The 24803-nt window shown below is 39.0% G+C and overlaps 1 protein-coding gene across 1 annotated transcript in view; it reads left to right on the top strand.

The window, feature by feature from the left end:
* LOC136866625 (uncharacterized) overlaps positions 1-24164 on the top strand; it is a 293808-nt gene extending 269644 nt beyond the window's left edge. Inside the window, exon 10 of the mRNA XM_068226783.1 lies at positions 23643-24164. Within this exon, the coding sequence (XP_068082884.1) occupies positions 23643-24164 (522 nt within the window). The remainder of the gene's footprint in view (positions 1-23642) is intronic.
* The last annotated feature ends 639 nt before the right edge of the window (positions 24165-24803 follow it).

The following is a 24803-nucleotide window of genomic DNA, read 5'->3' as shown; positions in this document are numbered from 1 at the left end:
TATGGCAGTGGCTTGTGCTCTGGCTTAGCAAATACGTCAAGTTTGTCAATTTGAATCGCGCACCAGGAAGTAAGAAAGTAATCTCATTTTCTCAAAAAGAAAAATTTTAAGTAAAATTCTTTCAATAATAAAATTACTGTGTCTACCTATGCAATACAATTATTGTATTGTATTATCGGAAGAATTTTACTTATTGTATCTTCAATATGGAACAAAATGAGGTTAGTTACTTGTAAGAAAAATTTTCTCCGCCAATGCAATTGCACCATCATTCTTAACATAACACAAAGAGCATCCCTGATTTCTTTTGTTGGTATAATTCTTATACACTCTGTATATGTACAATATTGATCATGGTCTATAAACTTGTCGACGATTGAGAGTTGATGATATTACAAACAAGTAATGATTAATGTCGCCTTCAACTGTCACCTTCTGCAACGTTGCTGAAAGCAACGGATGATTGATTAGCAGCTTAGATAAGTACAGAAAGATTTCTAAAAGCTAATAAGGAGACGGGTGAAGAATACTACTCTCATTATTTGTTAATACTTGTTCATAATATCACCAACTCTCAATCACTGACAAGTTTATGCCACGTAAACAATATTGTACATGTGCAGAAGGATCCAGAAAAATGTAGACACACTTTGATAGTTAGTGTTAATGGAACAAAATGATGTACCGTTACAATTCTTGTATGAGGTTATTTTCTGTATTCAAAGTGACCTCCATTAGCAGCGAAACAACGTCGGTGCCGTTGAACTACAGCTGTCTGTGTTGCCAGTGTGATAGTTGGACAGAACGCCTCGATGGTTTCTCGTAACTCATTCAGTGTAGCTGGCTTCTGTTAATAAACTCCATTTTTCAACTTCTCCCATAGGTATAAGTGAAGAGGTGTAAGGTCTGGAGACCGTGGTATCTACTCAACAGCTTCTCTTTGACCTATCCATCGTCCAGGTAGATTTTCATCCCAGTAGGCTCTGACTTCTCTGTGGTAGTGAGGCAGAGTGCAGACATGCCAATTCTCCTGATTTGTCATCGTTTTCCCTGATCTCCCAATCGCCGGGACCAATCCCCCGATTTTCAGGGCAGTTTCAGTAATTTTTGTTTTATTATAAACTATAATCATTATAAAATATCAAAGCCACCTTATTACCAGTACTGATGGTAGTACTTGCCGGCCCCGTGGTGTAGGGGTAGCGTGCCTGCCTCTCGCCCAGAGGCCCCGGGTAGGATTCCCGGCCAGGTCAGGGATTTTTCTCTTGACCTGAGGGATGGTTCCAGGTCCACTCAGCTTACGTGATTAGAATTGAGGAGCCATCTGACAGTGAGATGGTGGCCCCGGTCTTGAAAGCCCAGAATAACGGCCGAGAGGATGCATCGTGCTGACCACACGACCCTTCGTAATTTGCAAGCCTTCGGGCTGAGCAGCGGTCGCTGGGCAGACCAAGGCCCTTTCAAGGGCATTAAGTGCTGTGGGGGAGGGGGATGGTGGTACTTATTATTATAATTGATCATATACAGTCGTATCAGCTTACAAAATGTTATTTCAAAACCGGTTTTTGGACTCTAAGGTCCATCATCAGTGTTGAAATTATTTTAAAACACTATTTCACATGAGTGTGTTTTCATAATGAGTTTTAAACAGCTAAAATGGAGCCCTGTTGAGATCAACATAGGAAGGGCTAGCTTATTCTCGTGCTCAGGCTCTTGATGTAGTATTAGATAAACGTTCAGCTTTAAGTACAGAGCACGCTGGAAGCATATGGTAATATGCCACCTCAAGACTGTGAACAATATGGTGCTTGCAACTGTTTCATTTAAAATTTTAAATATATTTTAAAATTATTTTTAATAGTTTTATGTTGAAGGATGAGAAGTCGCATGTTCCTAAAGTTCAGGTATTCATTTATAAATAATGAAATATATATATATGTAGGCCAAATAGACTTGTTAATGTATTGAATTATAATGAATTAGTACATGTTCTGCCATCAGTGATGTGTCGTAGTATGTCGTGATTTGCTGCCAAATTTCTGCTGATTTTTTACTTTTGAAAGTTGGCATGTCTGCGCAACGCCATCTTGTTGTAGGTAAAATCTCTCTTTCCAGACATCTCTCAGATGGCAGGTAAAATCGATGTTTACAACATATGAAGATACACCTCACCAGTGACAGTACCTTCAAAGAAGAATGGGCCAATCAAACCACGCAATGACAGACCACAGCTCACATTAACACCGGGTAGATGAACATGTTTGTGCACATGAATGTGAGGATTTTCAGGAGCCCAGTACATGCAGCTGTGGCAAGTTACAGTACCGTTCAGTTTGAATTGCGCCTCATCAGACCAGATAACCATCCCTGCAAACTGTTCATCCTCGCAAAGCATGCCATCAGTCCCCTCACAGTACTCCATCCTTCGATCCGGGTCGTCCTCGTTCATAGCATGCAGCTATCCAGGAATGTACACTTTTCACTTCGCAGCCTTCAGAATTCGTTGTACGATTGATCGGCTTACCCCGCTTTCACGTGCACCCTGATTTTTGAGGTGTCCTAGTAAACTGTTGCAACACAGCAACGCTGGAAGCTTGACTTGTTGATGTTTTTGGTTGGCCAGACTTTTTCTTATGCACATCCTGAACAGTACCGTCGGCTTCAAACTTATCCCGAATACAATAAATTCTTGTACGTGTTGGTGACTGAGTTCCGTACACATTACGCCATTGCCGTTGTACCTCCATCATGTTTTCATACTTCCAGTACCTCTTCAATAGAGGCTTGTATTTTGCTCAAACAACAATCTTACTTCATTGATTGCTGCACTGTCATCTGCTGGAAAACGTGCACCAGGACTGTCGCACCATTCACGTGAACTTCATCACCTGTTGAAAAAACAATGAACTACACTACTATGTAAGAACTGCAATATGTCACTTTGTTCCAAAGATATTAACTATCAAAGTGTTTTCCACAGACTAAGCCAACACTGGAAAATATGGCTTCCTTCTTAACAAAAGAGTAGGATAAATGGAATGCCAGGCTCGTATCAGAAGAGGGAGTAATAGGCAGTGGAGACAAGAACGAATATGAAAACATGAAAGAACAAGAACAATCTCCACATCTTCAAATACAGTATGATAGCTATATTAAACTGTGTATTATACTTTGATTACAGCAAGAACCCTATCATTGAGGCATCCATTATTACGAGTGATTAAGCATGCATTATTTTTTCTGCTATCAATATTTATGCACTCCAGCAATTTGATTGAATGCGATCGATCACCTTCGGCATCATTTTCTCGCTATGTGTACTAGTGAGCTCACTTGTCGACATTCGAAGGTGGTATATAGATATTGGTTCTCGTAGCGAACCTGCATTATTTGTGTTGAATGAGTAAATTCATAATTCCAATATAAATGGTCCATTCTTGAACATTATAAATTTTCCAGCTAACTCATTATACACAGTAGCCTCCACAATATGCACTAGCCATGTGTCTTGGTAGGTGTGCTTGTTACCAACTTATGAGCCCAAATTGGCACATTGGGGCAAAATGCTAGCTGGTAATTTATAACGCTGGAAAATTTATAATGACCAATAACGGACCAATTATATTGGAATTCAAAGGTGATATCGGAATTGCGACTGGCGTACTGTAAACAAAATTCAAAATGAAAGAGGAGAGGATGTTTTCGCAATAAATGCCTAGTAACATGGGTGATCACATTTGTTAACTCGTTAGGAATAAAGGATGAAGTAAACGATATCTTTATCTTATTGCTATATACTGAAATTAAGTAAGAAGGTAATACACCTCAAGATATGGCAGAGTGTATAATTGATTTCAGAGGTTAGTTTATATTTCCTTACGACTGGTTAAATTTTGGAAAGGCTATTTTCATGTAAATTTATAGTGGAAGATTATCATTATTCTACTGGCTCTTGAAATATGTTTTCATGATACATATACAGTTAAGTTAGGTGATGCTGTTTCAAAAAAGAAAACTGAAACGTTTTCCACAGAGGCCTCTCTGGAGTGACATTATTATCATATTTCAAAAATAAAATTGTACATATGTGTTCACATTGTAACAGAATGAGAAAAACAACTTTGAGTAAAACAGGATATAACAACTATCCACTATACAGGGTAAAGCGTAATTTGCGCACTCGCGCGTCGCAGCGCGACTCCTCACATGCCAGCAATAAACAAATGTCTCTTACAAATTTTCGTCTTGCGCGTATATCCGGCAGAAAAACGACGTTGAACAGTAGCAATCTGGCAATATTGTAACCACATGTAGGGTAACTACCTCTGTCAGCAGAAGTTATACAATTAAGAGATGAAAGTATATGATTTTCCACCTGTTCAATACAAATTCAAATGTGATACACAATGAAATGTCATATTTTATTCATAAATATTAGGGACCGGTTTCGGCATGTCTATGCCATCATCAGCCTAAAGTTAGATACACAAGGACACAAGTAAATTACACATGTCAATACACAAATAAACTTTCTAACATATTGGCGATTCATAATAGCGTTGATACATACACATTTTTGAATGTATAAAAACTCTCAATTATACCTGTTATAAAATTTACGATAAAGGTAAAAGGATCTATTTACAATTCTGTGATATCTATTACCTAGCGATGTTTTGTGTTACAATTGTGTGTTAAATAACAAAAGATGTCTTTTTAAAACATTTCTGTTGAACAGCTTATACACCTAATAAAAATTTGGGGTATTGACATTCCTATAGTATTAAAATTTAAGACGTTCTATCACGTAAAAATACTCATGTAAATAAAATTAGTAACAGTGTCCAGTATTGTTACATTGTAAAAGAGAATAGCTGTTCGTTATTTAATGTTTGTTAAAATAGTTCCTCTTTAGAATATAGGCGGTAAGCCAAGTTAAACTGAGCGGCTTTAAAAATCAAATAATCTTGCTTGAAATAGCGGTAGCTAATGTCAGGTTTCCAGATGGTTTTAAGTTTCTAAATCTCAGAAGTACAAGAACATTTGAGTGGCTGAGGCCGTAGTTGACGAGTATGAATTCACAAAGCACTATGTCATCAGGTGGTGAAATGCAATTCTAGAGATCTTGTTTCAAAACGGACCTAAAAAAGATCGAACACTGTATCAATATAACGTCAAAAAAACGCGAAAGAAAATAAATAATTTTGAAATATAAACTCACCTCATGCACCACATATCAGCAAGAAGGCTAAAGAGGAACTAATGCGGGATACTAGCGAGCGATGTGTCAGGCAGCAAGCCGCAAGTACTGGCGGGGAATCGGGGCGTGTCATGTAGGTGGAGGGGAAGAGGTTGCAGGCAGAGGCGAGTAGGGGTCGGGAGGGCGTGGATTTCGGTAGGGGTAATGCGCTAACATGTTGCGAACAGTTTTATATAATTGCTGATCTTTAGGCATTTTGAGCTTATTAATAATTGAAATAAGGACGTCGAATAAGATGGTCGGTTTTTCAGATATCTCATTGAGATTAAAATTAGGGTTGTAATATTGGTCTAAATGAATAAAGCACTGCTCTGTAAGGTTTAAAAGAAGCCCTTTATTCATAACTTCGATGATACTAAATCGTTGTCAATCCCATAGAAGCTGTGTTTGTAATCGTGCGTATGCTGTCCTATGGCTGAGAATCTTTTGTATTTGATGGCATTAATATGTTCGTTGTACCTAATTTTGAAGGATCTCCCGGTTTGTCCAAAATAACTGCTGGAACAGTCATTGCAATGATATCTGTATACGCCTGATCTGTCAAAAGGGTTAAGAAAGTTGACACGGCTGGAGTTGTGGAATATATCAAGATTCCTGTTATTGGTTTTAAAGGCGATGTATACGTCCTTCTTTTTGAATAGATTAGTTACACGGTAAATATCCGGGTTAAATGTAAAAGTTACATATGTTATTGGTTTCGTTTTTTCTTTCTGTAGGCAAGTTTTGGGTCGGCGTTTAAATTTACGAATTATGCGTTCTATGAAACCATGATTAAAACCATTATGCAGTGCAATATTACGTATAATATTAAGTTCTTTATTAAGATCTGCTTTGGACATGGGGATATTATAGGCACGGTGTACTAGACTATTATAGGTGGCACGTTTATGGCAAGGGGGTTGTGAAGAGTCTTGTTGAATGGTTGTAGCTGTGTGCGTCGATTTTCTGTAGATTTTATATTTAAAGGTGGTTGGGAATCTGGTAATAGTTAAATCTAAAAAGTTGAGGGTCTTATTGGTTTCGGATTCTATAGTGAACTTAATATTCGTATCAATGTCATTAAGGTGTGTTAGGGTGGTAACTGCATCGGTGTTGCGTTGATCCATTATGATAAATGTATCATTGATAAATCTGGACCAAAAGACTATATTGTTGAATTTCTTATCCTTTTCTATTTTAGTGTACTCAAGGAAATCCAGGTATATATTGGCAAGAATACCAGATGCCGGCGAACCCATGGCTAGTCCGTCTTGTTTGTATATTACTTTGTTAAACGTGAAATAATTATTGTTAGTTAAAAATTTCAGTAAAGACATGAAATCTGCTATTTCAAGTTGGCTGAGCTGGCTATGAGATCGTAAATTTCTTGAAATAATTGATATAACTTTCTCAGGTTTGATATTTGTGTACATGTTGGTAATGTCAAATGAATGCATGGTATGGTATGGTTGTAGTTTAAAGTTGTTCAAACGTAGGGTTAATTCAAGGGTATTTTTAATGGATTTATTTGCCTGGAAAGTGTAGTGTTTGCTTAAAAACTGTTGGATAAATTGAGCTATTTTGTAGAGTGGGCTCGGTCTGAAATTCACTATGGGGCGTATGGGGATTCCATCTTTATGAATTTTGGGCTGTGCTTTAACAGTTGGCAAACCAGGATTCATGTTGATCAGTTTGTTCTTTTCGCTGTCTGTTAGTAAAAAAATTGTGTTTTTAAGTATCTGTTTTAATTGTCCTTGAATGGATTGGGTAGGATCTTTGTCAATAACTGTAAAGGTTTCATCTGTGAAAAAGGCTTTTGTCTTTTCGATGTAGTCTGCCTGATTCATTACAACAGTAGCATTGCCTTTATCTGCTTTGGTGATAATGATTTCTGAGTTTTTAATTTTGTCTTTGAGTTGAAGAATCTTTTTCCTATCCATAAGTTGTGTGGGATTTATAAACCGTGTTGGTGTATTGAAAATATTATTTATTTGCTTTTTAGTTTCATGTCTGGTTTCATCTTGGATGTCAATGGGCATTTTATTGATAGCTGCTTCTGTTTCTATTGTCAATGTTTTGGCTTTGTTTGCTACATTAAAGTTGCTACATTAAAGTACTGTACAGTTGGTGCAGTGGATAGAGCTTTGGGTTAGCATGCAAGAGGTCGAGTGGTCGATCCTGGGTTGAGGCGTATGTTTTTTATTTCGTAAATGTAATCCAGGTGGTATGGTATCTGGCATCTTAATTGTCAACAGCGATTGCAGTGGGTCCTCTAGAAACCATTTGCACTTACATACTACGATCCTAGAAATGGACGAACAATCGTTTTCATTGGTCAGCTTTGAAAGGCGCCCTTTCCACGTCATGGGACGTGAAATAAATAACATTATTATTATACATGTAGTATGTAAATGACAAGTAGATGTTGTGTTATTGTACTGTGCTATCATCTTTAGCATATCGAAAGTGATATTGTTTGTGTAGTTATTCTGTCCTATGACTGGTCATTTGTTTCAGCTGTCTATTTCTTATTAGTCTAACCAGGTATTTGTTGTTTCAGCGTTACAACATGTTGTAAATGTAGGATACCTGTGACCTCAGAAACGGTGTCTTACTGTATTACAGTAGGTAATGTAAGATGGAAATTATCAAATAAAAAATGCGCCTCAACCCAGGATCGAACCATCGACCTCCTGCATGGCAACCAAAACCTCTACCCACTGCACCAACTGCAAAGCACGACGAGAACGTCCTGACAGCGATAGTTACCCTACATGTGGTTACAGTGTTGCCAGATTGCTACTCTTCAACGTCCGTTTTCTACCGGATATACTCGCAAGATGAAAATTTGTGATAGACATTTTTTATTGCTGGCATGTGAGGAGTCGCGCTGCGACGCCCGAGTGCGCGAATTACGCTTCACCCTGCATACAGTATAACCTATAAATTCCATGGTTAGGCCCGTATTGATATTGATGGGTACGGTATGACTTACTCTTTACAAACTTCAAATTATTCTCCACCTAATCAATACATATTAACTCTCAAATAGTACTAGTTTTGACTGTACATAGCAGTCAACCTCAGCTATTCATCATAAAAATTGGAATTATAAGGACATAGTGAAACCGTACAGTGTCCTGTACAGCTCATTGGAATTATAGGTGCCTTTCTACTTCATTAAAATCACTCCTAGTAATATGTGGTGTATCCTAGCAAGTAAGGGAGACAAGGATAGGAGAATAGTTGAGTTTCCCTTAGGGGTGGCTGGAACAATAAGAAATTAGCAGAGAAAATCATGTCCATAGGTTGCTAGTTAATGTCCAACATGGCGATTGTATTTGCTGGGGAAACTCATGGGTCAATCAGACGATGCATGCGTAATTTACACATATGATAAGTGCATGTACAACAAGAGAGAAGAAATCCTGACCGAGAGAGGTGCATTATGTTATTTAGGTATAATAGTGAGGGACAGTTTGCGAGTTTCCCGTGATTCTTGATTATTTAACCAGAAAGGTATGGATTTCTTTTTGTATGCAACCGGCTGAGATCCAGGGAAGCCAGAGTCTTATGTACGGTAGAAATATAAATATAGGCAACTCTGGGCGGTAAGCAAGAACGTGGAATCAAGGAATAACGAGAGTTCTATGCCCGAGGAAAGAAGATACGCGGTATGAGACGTAATGAGAGGGCCGAATATCCAGATAGTTTCTGATGAGATAATTCGGAAGTGATGGTGCTCATGAAGAGAATGAGAAGGTATAGAATAAATGAGTATCTCATGGGAATTCTACGGTAAGATGAATAAACAAATGAGCCAGAGATGTGTGTCTCTCCAAGGAAAAGGAGGCCTGGCCATTATAATTGAGAGGAGTCAAGAAGCTGACGTAGCTAATGAATGAGTGCTGGCTGCAGTACGGCGAATGACCCATCCTTTCTTTCTTTTTTTGTGCAGGTCTGTTCGCCCCCTTTGTGACAGAAGGAGACCTGCTGTCCTATTGTCGCAAGACTCGGGCCCTGGGTTTTCGCCGTGCTCTTTTGTTTGGTTTAAATGGCTTAGTGAAGAATACTTATATAATGATAATATCACGGTGATTTTAAAAGGTAATTAACAAATGAATGTGGATCTCTGCCCAATGTCCGGTGATATGAGACCGTAGCTAGTTAGGATTCTCTTTCAGGAATGCACCTCTCGGTCGGAGTCATATGTTCGAGAACAGGTCAGACGGGCTGAGGCAGGTGATACTGATAACCATGTTTTTCTTACAGGAATGGCCTTTTTTTCAGCATGAAGTGTATTTATCTGTATGTGTTTGGTATGTAAGGCGCGTCTATTTTGAGTTCAAACGGAACCGTCGTTCAGCGTTGTCTGGTCTTGGTGATAGATAAGGGAGTCCGGGGTTTAGCTAAATAATATGTGTGTTTTTGTTGTGTATTATGTAAATATCTCTTTGATGTGTCAATTATGTAGCGTAGGGACCGGTTGATTACGTGCTAAGAATATAATGTGTTATGTAAGTGGACATCATCTCATATTACACGATGTGTTCGACAGAAGAATAAAATGTAATGAAGGCATGAACTTATGAGGGAAAGATGGGCGAAAGTGGTCCCAAAACCTCAATTATACCATTGTGCCGACGATGCCCTGAGGCGAGTCATATTTAGAGTGTCAATTACTTTTCTTTTCCTCCCGTATGCGGAGAGTTCATTGTATAGGGTGGTGTACTTTCCTTCTTTTATTATGTCATATTTTGAATAAATTAGTATTCGTAACCCCACATTATATGATTCTTGTCATTTATAGTTATGCTAAGCAGTATCCAGTAATAGTTGAACCCGGAGAATCCTACTTTCATATTACATAAGGCTCCATCTTAAATATTTGTTGTTGTTTTTTTTCTTTCTTTCGAACGTAACCACTCCCCCAAGTGCTCGGGCTGCCGCGGCTAGCACAGAAAGTAGGAAGGGAATCGGTTCGAAGCTCGTTAGGCTAGTCGAGCCCCCTTACTCTAGTCTCATCCGTGGGTGTTTACCCAGTTATGTGGAGGCATTCTTATGCGCGGGTCTTCCATTCGAGACCCGGAAGGGTGTAATAGTGCCGTCATAAACAAAAGGGGGTTAAACATCCTCAGTTATGACTACAAATCAGACACATAAAACACACTAATGTACACATTAAGTCCAACCTTTAGACACTTCATAATGGTCAAGTGGATTTGGGATAAAAACTAGTAGACCACAAGATTAAAAACGATATGGGTGTAGCTGCACTCAAAACTGCAGTTGTGTCGAATAAGGGTTACATAAAATGCTAGTGTATACTGGTAGTTTCACCATGGATCAAAGTGAAATATACATTACAAGAGAATATCACAGTGTTTACGCAAATAAAACTGGTTAATTGCTGATGTGCATTTCAACGGCCGTATCATGGAAGGAACAATCTTCTTTGGTTACAATAAGTGAAGGATATCCTGGTGTTATAAAATAAGTTTATCGGTCTGTAAGAGTGTTAACGGGGGAATATCCTTTGAGGTTACAGTGGTGCTGGCCGCATGGTGTAGGGGCAGCATGCCTACCTCTTACCTGGAGGCCGCAGGTTCGATTCCCAGCCAGGTCAGGGATTTTTACCTGCATCTCAGGGCTGGTTCAAGATCCGCTCAGCCTACGTGATACAATTGAGGAGCTATCTGATGGTGAGATGGTGGCCCCGGTCTAGAAAGCCATGAATAACGGCCGAGAGATTTGTCGTGCTGACCATATGACATCTTAAAATCTGCAGGCCTTCAGGCTGAGCAGCGATTGCTTGGTAAGCCAAGGCCTTTCGGAGCTGTTGCCACCATGGGGAAGGAGGGCGGGGGTTCCAGCGGTGCACCCAGCACAACTGTCAGTGTTCACTACAGCATAATTTAAATTCTTCTTCTTCTTTTTTTCTTTTCTTCTTTTCTTCTTCCTCCTCCTCCTCCTCCTCTGTGAATCTGTCTTGAGACAGGTATCAAATGGACATCATCCGTGATTCTCTGTCCTGAGCATCTTGGTTCAGTTGTTCATAGCTTCTCCCTTGTTTGACATCAGTTAATATTCCAAATCTTCTTCTTTCTCTTATTTTTTTTTTTCCATCTATTTTTTCCTCCATCAGCCTCTGTTGAAGACAATTTCCATTTTCTGCACAGTATGTGATGCAACAAGGATATTTTCCTCGTCTTTATTATTTTCATCAGGTGTCTCTTCTCTTCTACTTTTCTCAGCACTTTTGTCTGTCCACATCACTTTTTCCATTCTTCTCCACAACCACATTTCAAAACTTTCCAAATACTTTGCTTCTTAGTGTCCCTGTTTGAGCTCCATATGACACTACACTCCACACACCTGTTTGTGAACCTCTTTCTTAAATCAGTAGGAATTGCCTTAGATGTCGAAAGCCCTCTCAAAGCTTCTTTTCCCATAGATATTCTGCTTCTTAATTCTTCTGTACAGCTTCCATTCCATGTTAACAAACTTCCCAAATATCTGAATGACTTCACTTGTTCCAATTTCTTTCCCTCTAGTGTTATATTAACAGCAATCTCCTCCTTTCCTATTCTCATCACCTTAATCTTCCCAATGACGACACTACGGCCTTCTAATTCCAAACTTTTATGATGAATTGCTGAGGATGACCACCATGTATGGTCGAAACTAGTACTGTTTGAGAGTAAACTGTATTGATTAGGTGGAGAATAAACTAAAGTTTGTAAAGAGTAAGACAATCCACTATAGTGAGTAAATATTTCACTGTTATGAATTCTCGCTATAACGGAGGCTCTCTCCTCACCAATCCCAGTTCGTCTACATCCATCCCTTCTCAGCTCTTGATGAGCTTATTTGCCTTCCAGCTTTTTGTGGGCATCAACACTCATTGAGGGACCATCTTCACAGATCTTGATGCAGGAAATGTAGTGTAAGAAGAAAGCCAGATAAACAATGAAAACCTAAGAGACTCTGTTGGGTTTTATACCTATTGTTCTATGCTGTCTAAAAATATTCTTATTCTTACTGATACATTTTTGCTTATGCAGGTCATTCACAGAGCCTCTTCCAATCTTCTCTTTTTTACCCACAGTCTATTGTTCATCACTGGCTCCCATTGTAGTCCTCTCCGATTTATGTCATCCTCCACCTGATCCCTCCATCTTGTTAGTGGTTTTCTTCCAGATTCTGTCCATTCCAGAGCTCTTCTTGGTAATCTTTCTTGTCCCATTCTTTTGATGTGGCCAAACCATTTAGCCTATTTCTCTCCATAGTTTCTTTTAGGGGGTTGATCTGTAGTATGTTTCATCTCTTATCTCGTCCCTCCTCATTTTACCCAAGATCCCTCACAGAAAGCGCATCTCTATTGCTTGTATTCTACTCAGATCTTTTTTCTCAAGTCCAGCATTCTGATCCATAGGTCAATATTGGCAAATAATATGATTTATAAATCATGATTTTTGTTTTGGTAGGTAATTTATCCTCCTCTGCGAACCATGTGACCTTGCCGCGGTGGGGAGGCTTGCGTGTCCCAATGATGCAGATAGCCGAGCCGCAGGTGCAACCATATCGGATGGGTATCTGTTGAGAGACCAGACTAACGAATGGTTCATCGAAAGGGGGGTAGCAGCCTTTTGGTAGTTACAAGGGCAGCAGTCTAGATGATTGACTGATATGGCCTTGTAATAATACTCAACATGGCTTAGCTGTGTTGATACTGCTACACGGCTGAAAGCAACGGGAAACTACAGCGGTAACTATCCCCCGAGGACATGCAGCTCTCTCTGTATGAATGATGTACTGATGATGGCTTCCTCCCGGGTAAAATGTTTCGGAGGTAAACTAGTCCCCCATTCGGATCTCCGGGTGGGGACTACACGAGAGGGGGCGATCATCAGGAAGATGGATACTGACATTCTGCGAGTTGGAATGTGGAATGTTAGAAGTTTGAATCGTTGTGGTAGGTTAGAGAATCTGAAAAGGGAGATGGATAGGCTAAAGTTAGATGTAGTTGGAATAAGTGAAGTACGTTGGCAGGAAGAAAAAGACTTTTGGTCAGGCGACTACCGAATTATCAATACAAAATCAAACAGGGGAAATGCAGGAGTTGGTTTAATAATGAATAAGAAAATAGGGCAGCGGGTAAGCTACTATGACCAGCATAGTGAAAGAATTATTGTCATCAAGATAGACATCAAACGAATGCCCACCACAATAGTGCAGGTCTATATGCCTACTAGTTCAGCGGATGATGAAGAAATCGAAAGATTATATGAGGAGATAGAAGATTTAATACAATATGTAAAAGGTGACAAGAATCTAATTGTGATGGGAGACTGGAATGCAATGGTAGGCCAAGGAAGAGAAGGTAGTACAGTAGGAGAATTTGGATTGGGACAAAGGAACGAAAGAGGAAGTCGGCTGGTTGAATTCTGCACTGATCATAATTTAGTCCTTGCCAATACTTGGTTCAAACACCACAAATGACGGCTGTATACATGGATGAGACCTGGAGACACTGGAAGGTATCAAATAGACTTCATTATGATTAAGCAGATTCAGAAACTAGGTGTTGGATTGCAAAACTTTCCCAGGAGCAGACGTGGACTCTGACCACAACTTGTTGGTCATGAAATGCCAACTGAAGTTGAAGAAATTGAAGAAAGGAAAGAATGCAAAAAGATGGGATCTAGACAAGTTGAAAGAAAATAGTCTGAGGGATTGTTTCAAGGAACATATTGCACAAGGACTAAATGAAAAGGCTGAAGGAAACACTATAGAAGAAGAGTGGAGAGTCATGAAAAATGAAGTCAGTAGAGCTGCTGAAGAAATGTTAGGAAGGAAGAAAAGATCAACTAAGAATCAGTGGATAATGCAGGAAATACTAGACCTGATTGATGAATGACGAAAATACAAGAATGCTAGAAATTAAGAGGGCAGAAAAGAATACAGGCGATTAAAGAATCAAGTGGATAGAAAGTGCAAGATAGCTAAGGAAGAATGGCTGAAGGAGAAGTGCAAGGATGTCGAAGGCTGTATGGTCCTGGGAAAGGTAGATGCTGCATACAGGAAAATCAAGGAAAATCTAGGTGTATGAATATTAAGAGCTCAGATGGAAAGCCACTTCTAGGGAAAGAAGACAAAGCAGAAAGATGGCAGGAACATATCCAACAGTTGTATCAAGGTAAAGATGTAGATAATTTGGTCCTGGAACATGAAGAGTCTGTTGATGCTGATGAAATGGGAGACCCAATTTTGAGGTCAGAGTTTGACAGAGCTGTGAGAGACCTAAATAGGAACAAGGCACCTGGAATTGATGACATTCCCTCTGAATTACTGACTGCCTTAGAAGAAACCAGCATGGCAAGGTTATTTCATTTAGTGTGCAAGATGTATGAGACAGGAGAAGTCCCACCCGATTTTCGGCAGAATGTTGTTATACCTATTCCCAAGAAAGCCGGTGCTGACAGGTGTGAAAACTACCACACCATCAATTTAGTATCTCATGCCTGCAAAATTTTAACATGTACTATTTACAGAAGAATGGAAAAACAAGTTGAAGCTGAGTTGGGAGAAGATCAATTTGGCTTCAGAAGAAATGTAGGAACACGTGAAGCAATCCTGACTTTACGTCTGATCTTAGAGGATCGAATCAAGAAGGACAAGCATTCGTAGATCTGGAAAAGGCATTCGATAATGTTGATTGGACCAAGCTATTTATGATTCTGAAGATGATAGGGATCAGATACCGAGAACGAAGAATCACCTACAATCTGTATAAAAATCAGTCTGCAGTGATAAGAATCGAGGGCTTTGAAAAAGAAGCAGCAATCCAGAAAGGAGTGAGGCAAGGCTGCAGTTTGTCCCCTCTCCTTTTCAATGTTTACATAGAACAGGCAGTAAAGGAAATGAAAGAAAATTTGGAAAGGGAATCACAGTCCAAGGAGAGGAAATCAAAACCTTGAGATTAGCTGATGATATTGTTATTTTGTCTGAGACTGCAGAAGATCTCAAGAAGTTGCTGAATGGTATGGATGAAGTCTTGGGTAAGAAGTACAAGATGAAAATAAATAAGTCCAAAACAAAAGTAATGGAGTGCAGTCGAACGAAGGCAGGTGATGTAGGAAATATTAGATTAGGAAATGAAGTCTTAAAGGAAGTAGATGAATATTGTTACTTGGGTAGTAAAATACCTAACGATGGCAGAAGTAAGGAGGACATAAAATGCAGACTAGCACAAGCAAGGAAGAGCTTTCTTAAGAAAGGAAATTTGCTCACTTCAAACATTGATATCGGAATTAGAAAGATGTTTTTGAAGACTTTCGTGTGGAGCGTGGCATTGTATGGAAGTGAAACATGGACAATAACTAGCTCAGAAAGAAAGAGAATAGAAGCTTTTGAAATGTGGTGTTACAGAAGAATGCTGAAGGTGAGATGGATAGATCGAATCACGAATGAAGAGATACTGAATCGAATTGGTGAGAGGAGATTGATTTGGCTAAATTTGACGAGAAGAAGAGATATAATGATAGGACACATCTTGAGACACCCAGGACTTGTTCAGTTGGTTTTTGAAGGAAGTGTAGGTGGTAAGAACGGTAGGGGTAGACCGAGGTATGAATATGACAAGCAGATTAGAGCAGATGTAGGATGCAACAGTTACGTAGAAATGAAAAGTTTAGCACAGGATAGGGTGGCATGGAGAGCTGCATCAAACCAGTCTATGGACTGATGACTCAAACACACAGGTTATTTATTTATTTATTTATTTATTTATTTATTTATTTATTTATTTATTTATTTATTTATTTATTTTACTGTTTTCTCTACAGATTTTCATTACCTCACTTTTCGTTAAACTTATTTCCATGCCTGCTTCTTGAATTGCCCTCTGCCAGGTATTGCCAGGTATTTAATTGTTCTTCCAATTTTTGTTCATTTTCTTCCCATATCATCACATCATCTGTATATGCTATGACTTCCATATCATTTGCTGTTGGCCCTTAGTAAACTTTCCTCATAACATTGTTCATCACTATATTAAAAAGCACTGGTGAAAGTACACTTCCTTGTTGAATTCCTCTGTCTGTTCTAAAACATTCTAATTTTTTCCCATCTAATGTAACACAGTTCAGACATTTGTTATACATGTTTCTAATTCTGAGTTGTATTTCTCTTGACAATTCCATTCTGTACATACCTTGCCATATCTCTTCTCTTCTAACCATGTCATAAGCCTTTTGTATATCTATGAATGCAACTGCAATGTCTTTCCCAAATTCCCATTTCTTTTCTACTCCCTGCCTAGCTGTAAATATGATCTTTCATTATAGTACTGATCTTGAAAACTCTCATGATTTCTTCCACCTTTTTGTTGGTTGTTCCCATGGCACCAGTCATAAGATCCATCACCTGAATATCCTCTATGTGGTATTTTTCTGTGTAATATGCCACTGTAAGCATATATATGTTTCTTTTTGTCATCTTTGGCTGGTTGAGTTAGATGCGTATCTTATCGTGGGGTCTAAAATATAGCCTGCTTTTCTGTTAATGGTGATCATGTCAATTCTCCTTGTGCTGCCATTTACTGCAAGACCATGAATCTCCTTGTGTACTTGAAATCCTTTGCCTTGGACGAAATGCACAGTAAATGACTCGATGGTGTGGTGGCGAGTGTTTCTAAGAGTTTCACTAAAGGGACAGACACCCAAGAGGTGAGCTAATGTTTCAGTTTCACTGCATCTTTTGCAGTGGGTATAATGATGGGATCTTTCTTGTATGGCTCTTACAGACGCAGAGCATCCCTCCACTCCAAAATAGAGAGATCTTCATGCCTTCTTATTGCACCCGCTCACCTCCTGGGTCCCAGACTAGCATTAATCTCAGGGATGATCAGTTCGAAAAAGATAACAAAAATTATTTTATAAAGAACATATAATTATAAATCGGCGCACCAAATAAACACAGGGATGAACGGGGCATGCAAATTAAGGTAACGGGGACTGCTCATTCATGGATACAAATTTTAGACTCCACAATAGGACTGGGAAGTGACAACTTAAATTCCATGGGCATACTGGACTAACTACAATAAAAAGATATGGAAACTGTTTCCTATTGAAATTGCAATGAGGAGCAATTCATTCGCTTATTTTGCAAACTACACATGATGACAATTATTACATTGGGACACTTCCATCCTGAAAAATAAATGACATACTACTTGGATTTACCCCACTACTCTGGTAGCGTAAAACATTTGGTGAATTCGCCCCAATTGGTTACTGGGGGTCGAATTCACATCCGTATGAGTGGACGTTTCATCGCTGGAGATCTTCTTTCGGAGACGAAGGCATGAGTGTAACTATTTACTGTCATCTCCTCGTTCCGTTTGGACATGAGACTCTTCCGGTATGTACATTCTGGTCAGCCAGACACCCACCGTGGAAATGTTATCGTATCGAAAACGGGAATTTATAGTATGGACGAACTCTAGCCTATTATTTCCAGGTTCACAAACATGCCAGGTAGAGCTCATTAACTCAAAGCCTATTTCAATATTTACACTTGTCAATATGACAAGACGTACGGAAAGGTTCATTACTACGCTCTGACAACGAAGACATGTGCCGCCCATGGATTATTTCGCATCTACCCCTGACAATCTCCCTATCATATCTTCCTATGATTATTAATAATTATCATTATCATTCTTTATCTGATCATTATCATATTCTGTGATTACCATCAAATATTTTATTATTATCATTAATTTCAATTATAATCCTATACTTGATTATTATAATTTGTCATCCAGGATGATTATATGCCAACCATTAAAGGTTATAAATTTCATGTTGTTGGTCCGTATTGAACTCATATGTTATGCCAACCCTTGCCGACATTTCAAACGAAGGGTCGTTCTTCCTCGTAATTTATTCGCACAATTTAATGATCAGTTTCCTAATAAAATATTATTATTATTATTATTATTATTATTATTATTATTATTATTATTATTATTATTATTATTATTATTATTATTATATTCGTAATAATGAATCATCGCTCATTAAATATCTTAATTTCCTTTCATCATAATTATTATTCTCAAATTACTATCACAAGTTCTTCATCTTCTGGTTCTTCAATTTTTCATTATTATTATTATTATTACTATTATTAGTGGAGATTATCATTTTTGTATCACTTATTCATCATGGATTTAATATCTTACATTGATCTCACCATAATTATTCTCAAATTAATCGAATAAATTCTTCCTATTATCCCTTTTCATATTATTATTATAGTAACTTAATTTCGCATGTTACACTATCGTTAGCGATATTTATGGTTAATGCATAAGCTTTTACAGTTTCAGTCTACTTTGGTACTAAGCATCATCATCATCATCTGTTTACCCTCCAGGTTCGGTTTGTCCCTCGGACTCAGCGAGGGATCCCACCTCTACTGCCTCAAGGGCAGTGTCCTGGAGCTTCAGACTCTTGGTCCGGGGATACAACTGGGGAGAATGATCAGTACCTCGCCCAGGCGGCCTCACCTGCTATGCTGAACAGGGGCCTTGCGGGGGATGGGGAAGATTGGAAGGGATAGACAAGGAAGAGGGAAGGAAGTGGCCGTGGCCTTAAGTTAGGTACCATCCCGGCATTTTCCTGGAGGAGAAGTGGGAAACCACGGAAAACCACTTCCAGGATGGCTGAGGTGGGAATCGAACCCACCTCTACTCAGTTGACCTCCCGAGGCTGAGTGGACCCCGTTCCAGCCTTCGTACCACTTTTCAAATTTCGTGGCAGAGCCGGGAATCGAACCCGGACCTCCGGGGGTGGCAGCTAATCACGCTAACCACTACACCACAGAGGCGGACTGGTACTAAGCAACTGATTTAAAATAAGATTCACTTGGATTATTATTATTGTTATTATTAAAATGGGAAGTTGGATATTATAATCTCCACTCTTTAGAATTCAGTCACATATGTTAAATCCCATTATGAACCACCAAGATCTGCTTTATGTCGGTTGGGACAACACGGTATTCGGGACCGTACCTTCAGTTTCGTACTGCCGTTAATTTATATGGGGACACACGTCCTCCCAAGACACATCTCACAACGTATGGCACATCGCGGCTGGGCAAATACCTCCAATGCTGGCGATTGCTAAACTATTCCTTCTAATTTGAAGTCCATTTCCTTTTATTGGAACTCTTCAAACATTTAATTCGTAAATTAATCCTCGGTGCGTGGATTCTGCCACTCATAACACCAGAATATGCATTTTATATCATCTTAGACCTTGAGATTCATCTGTTTTATCATTACAAACAGTACGGCTCAATTTTATTTCAAGCCGGATTTTTGTCCCTCATGACTTCCAACTCTAAATATGGGCTCAAACCACTCTGGGCTTTTAACATATCGTGACCATTCTAATTCACATGCCTTTATCACTTTTAAACAAATTTTAATGGTTAATATAAAGTCCAAAAACGTGAAATCAACAATTTACGTAAAATCAAACTGATTACCCGAATTAAATTCTTTAACGCTACATGTCATCTCCACATTGATTATTATTTGCACTAGCCAACTCACGAAGCACTGTCATTATTATTATACTTTAACTTGCAAACGCATAAAATCTTATAATTATTATTATTAATAATAATAATTTAACCGGGCGAGTTGGCCGTGCGCATAGAGGCGCGTGGCTGTGAGCTTGCATCCGGGAGGTAGTAGGTTCGAATCCCACTATTGGCAGCCCTGAAGATGGTTTTCCGTGGTTTCCCATTTTCACACCAGGCAAATGCTGGGGCTGTACCTTAATTAAGGCCACGGCCGCTTCCTTCCCATTCCTAGGCCTTTCCTGTCCCATCGTCGCCATAAGACCTGTCTGTGTCGGTGCGACGTAAAGCCCCTAGCAAAAAAAAAAATAATAATTTACTTTCCTTTGCCGCTCACAAAGCACTGTCATGATTATTATACTTGAACTTGCAAACTCACAAAATATTATTATTATTATTATTATTATTATTATTATTAATATTATTATTATTATTATTATTATTATTATTATTATAGAACTTGCGAACACCCAAAGCAGATAGAACGGTATCATTATTATATTTATGACCTTCCGTACGCAACACAAATTTTACATACTCTGGCATTTTTATAATCTATCTGGCTGTCTGGTAGCAAATATTCCTAACTAAAATACCAATAATCACCGCAGTGATTGAAAATCAAATAAATGGGTTAGCACAAAAAGGAATTTAACACTTGAAATGAACTTAAATCAAAGTATTACAAACAGCATGCATTAATTGAAAGAAATATATCCCATATTTACATTATATACAACAAACACTCAAATTAATCAATCCAACCCATTATTACGTTAATATAAATTAGTTCGTCCGTCTAACAAAAAAATAAAATCATGGATTCGGGAGGCGGACCATGTTAAGTAACCATAATTAATCTACACTGAACCCCGTTTAGTTGCGATAACATCCCCAAATATTAAATTTGTGTACTCATTCCTATGTAGAATTCCATTGTCTCGTAGTGGATGAGAAGCCTCCTGGCCCCATGGTAATTTACTCGTCCATCATATCGCACTTTATAAATTTAACACAATAAAACACTTCTGGGCAACTACCCCATGATTAATACCTTACTTACAGAATTTACATTAATTTATACAAGAAGAAAAAAACACTTATAGGTGCCTCTAGACCCATTACATTTGCACAATTATTCTTCATATGAGCCCGAATCACACGTCGTGACACATTACGACAAAGCGTCGTTTCATTCGAACCGGCACATATCGCGTTCTTCAATCCGCACTTCCCGAAGTATACGATGCTGTCTTGTGATCGCCTTGCTCCTACAGTTCCCTGCTACAATAATTGTTACACCGTCTATCATGAAATATTTATTTCAGGCTCTGAACACTGCCTTCAAAAAGTATTATCGGTGTTCCTGTTGATCCTTTAAATTCCAACACATGAAATGTTGAGAAATGTATTAATTTCACATTCAGTGATATTAATAATTTACACTCGATAGGTATACTGAATAATTATCACTGTTCGTCTTCACCTTCATGACTATTAACGTACTTTCACTCTAACAGAATCTATAATGAGTTTTCTGGTACTGAGTTGCAGAGTCACCGTGTCAGCGTATTAAATTATTTCAAATGACTGGTTGATGTGAAGCTCGACTGGTCACAACTGGTGACTGGTAACAACTGGTGATGTGAGGTCCCACTGCTGGTTATTTATGGACGATATGGTTTCCCGCCGGGGTCATCCGTGGTCATCTCATAGGGAGGGGCGTTGGTTATCCTAAATCGGCATATGCAGGTGGATTTGGATCTCTTAATTTATCCCACTTAATAAACTGGCGATACACATTCATGTGTCGTATTCTGAACTCATATCGTTCGGTGATCATGGAAATATCACTAGATTCCTGTCCCCCACCTTTTGCGCGCTAAGTCGGCGTCCCTGATGGCGTGCTCATCTTGACCAATGGTGAGATAGTGTGGGTCATTTCCAAGAACTCATTACTTTAATTTATTACAATTACAATTAATCAACATAGGAATGATATCACAAAAATCCCCTCTATTCAATTCTGTGGTTGGAATAATTTAATTATTGTTATCGGAGAAGCTAACTGGAGTTCACTCTGAGTTTCTCTTATGTTGGTTTATCTGCGAGCCTCTGATAAATTTTGCCATTGGTCAACACCACATCGGTTAGTTTAAAATCTCTTTGTTGCAACTTGACAACACCAAATGCCTCGAGGCGTTGGAAAAACTGGTACGTCATATTCTCGGTATCGGTGATGCACCTGGCCTCGCCCTTGTTCAGAAATAAATACTCTTTCACTTCCTTGTAGTCATTACTTGTGTTGTTGTGAGCTCTAGATTTAATCCTCTTAGCTTCTGACCAAGAATATTCTCCCCATTAGGACAGGCTAAACTGTGGCGATGGATTGTCGCGATATGTCTGACTATGTTGAAATTCTTCCGTCCACACAAAACTGACACTGTATTCAATTTAATATTCCTATATATCTGTATTTATCGTATAAAAATCAAATCATGAAAACTATGGCCTATCTCATCCGGGTACATTATCTAATGGTTACAAGGAACGAATTCTTTATAAAATCAAACTCCCTACCCTTTTCTTTGTAGTTGACACCACTTCCCAAATTCCTGATCTCTGAGTTCAGTTCTAATTTTCTTGGTATTGTACATACCATCACTATTTTTATTGCTGATATTACCGGTGTCCACAACATGCTTACTCGTGCAGTTGCTAATTTCTTCATTCACGTTCAGTGTGGTTTCAATATATTGGTTTCCCAACCATTGCAGTATATTACAGCTATTTATATGCTGAAGTACAGCCTCCAAACTTACTCAAAACATGCCAAGTACTTCTATCCTATTGTCTGTCTCCAACTTAGCAGTCTTACCTTCCGATGATAAGTGCGAAAGGAAACACTAAAATCTCCTTGATGTATCGATGGGCTGTCAGTCTCCCATTCTTGACGAGCACAAGCCCCATTCATGGAAAATTGCATCCAAGAAGATACTTAGTGCTCAAATGTAAGAAAAGGTCCTGTGTGAGACTCTTTGATAAATCCACTTCATACAACCTTCTTTTTACAGTCCTTTCGCTAATGTTTATGCCCTGTACTTGCTCCAAACAATTTCTAGCCTCCACAGCTGTTGTGTTTCTATCACAAAGTACTTGCACTACAACAAATCGATCATTGCACTCTGCAGAGCTTCTTCTATGACCAGAATGGGACTTCGTGGTGTAGATATTGTCCTCTCTGTGTCATTTAGCAGTTCCCTACATGTTAGAAAAGGAAGTGCCTATAACATCTGCCATATAGCACATGCTGTGCCCAAACTCCACTAATTCCACAGTCCTTGTTGTGTTTTCAGGAGAAAGAGCTACTGTGACCTGACTTAGAAGTGAGACTGTTGCAGATAACCTCTAATCTAATGTCCTCAAATATATATAGCATGTGAATTTACAGCAATAAACCTTAAGAGAGATGTCTGTGTTTATTTTTGTCTGAAGGCAGTGATGTGATCGTTACATTCAATACTGTTTCTCAATTATTGCACTGAAACTTCTCAAATGGGCTAATTAAATTAAGATAAGATACACTGCCATATTGTTGAATTGTCATAATATTGCTTTATACAAGGTTTGAAGTAGACTAATATTAAATTTTGTGTGAAATACATCGGTTTTACTTTTTTCCCGGTGAGTGTATATTTACAGTATATGTACCCATATACTCATTTTTCTTACTTGTCCACAGGAACTTGTCAGTTTGGATGCAAAGTATATGATCTCAGTGGCAGAAATGCGTGGGCTGTTTGGTGGTGGTCCCAAGAAGACCCCAAGTGGCCGAGGATATCGCCGGAGGGAACTACTGTCCATGAGGTCTGGAAGTGGTAGCAGCGGCGCTTCGCAGAAGGCAAGAGGTCGAGCAGCCAAGATTGACCTCGAGCGTCTCACTGCTCCAACAGTAGCATCCATGTTGCGAACAGCAGGATTCGAGCCAAGCGAGGATTCGGTAGTTACCTGCCCTCGGCATTACCATCATATTCATTCAAGAGTGGTTGAAGCACGACGGTGGTGGTGGGAGGCAGCACATCATATTGCAAACATGGATAGTGAACTTCGTGACAAAATAGGTTTTCCTGAACGAGACATTAATATTCCTGTTCTGCGGTTGACACGATACCGCAAACCACGTCAACGCGCACCTTTCCCCATGCACATGTGCCTGCTTCAGTTCCAGTTAAGTGGGGAGGAATATTTACACTCTCTGGGATAATTCAGCTGTAGGATACATCAACGTACACATTTCCCCACACACATGTGCCTGCTTCAGTTCCAGTTAAGTGGGGAGGAGTATTTACTCTCTCTGGGATAAAATATAAAGTATAAAATATAATGTCCTCTTCCCGAGGTGGTGCAGCTCTTTTCAGGTACTCCCCAATGGAGGTGAGCTGCATGTACCTATTTAACCACATATCAGCCCTCCTGCTAATCTTAAATTTCTGGCAGTACCGGGAATTGAACCCGACTCCCTGAGGACGGCTACTAATATTGCTAACTGTTATGCTATGGAGGCGGGTCAAGTGGGGGTAGTGCAGTGGTAGAAGATATCCTACATGTATTTTATATAACAAGCATACCTGCCAACCCTCCCAATTTAGGCAGGAGACTCCTGATTTTTTTATATGACTTCTCGACTTCCCGATTATTTAATTGTTTCTCTCGATTTTAAGTCATTGTTTGCCGAATTTAGGATATGTGCGTTTTTAACACTCCTGTGCCATTTGAGGATGTAGCTGAAGGTTATTTTCTTATTGGCAGCTGTGAGTGCCAAAAGTCCTTTTTCTTACTGGTCAGTAAGAGCAATAAAGGTGAGTCTCTTATTAGCCTGACATCCTGTTCTCATTGGTGACTT

This window comes from Anabrus simplex, chromosome 3 (assembly GCF_040414725.1).
Source record: "Anabrus simplex isolate iqAnaSimp1 chromosome 3, ASM4041472v1, whole genome shotgun sequence".
Classification (NCBI taxonomy): domain Eukaryota; kingdom Metazoa; phylum Arthropoda; class Insecta; order Orthoptera; family Tettigoniidae; genus Anabrus; species Anabrus simplex.
The sequence above is the reverse complement of the archived record's forward strand: the minus strand, read 5'-3'. Positions and strand labels throughout refer to the sequence as shown.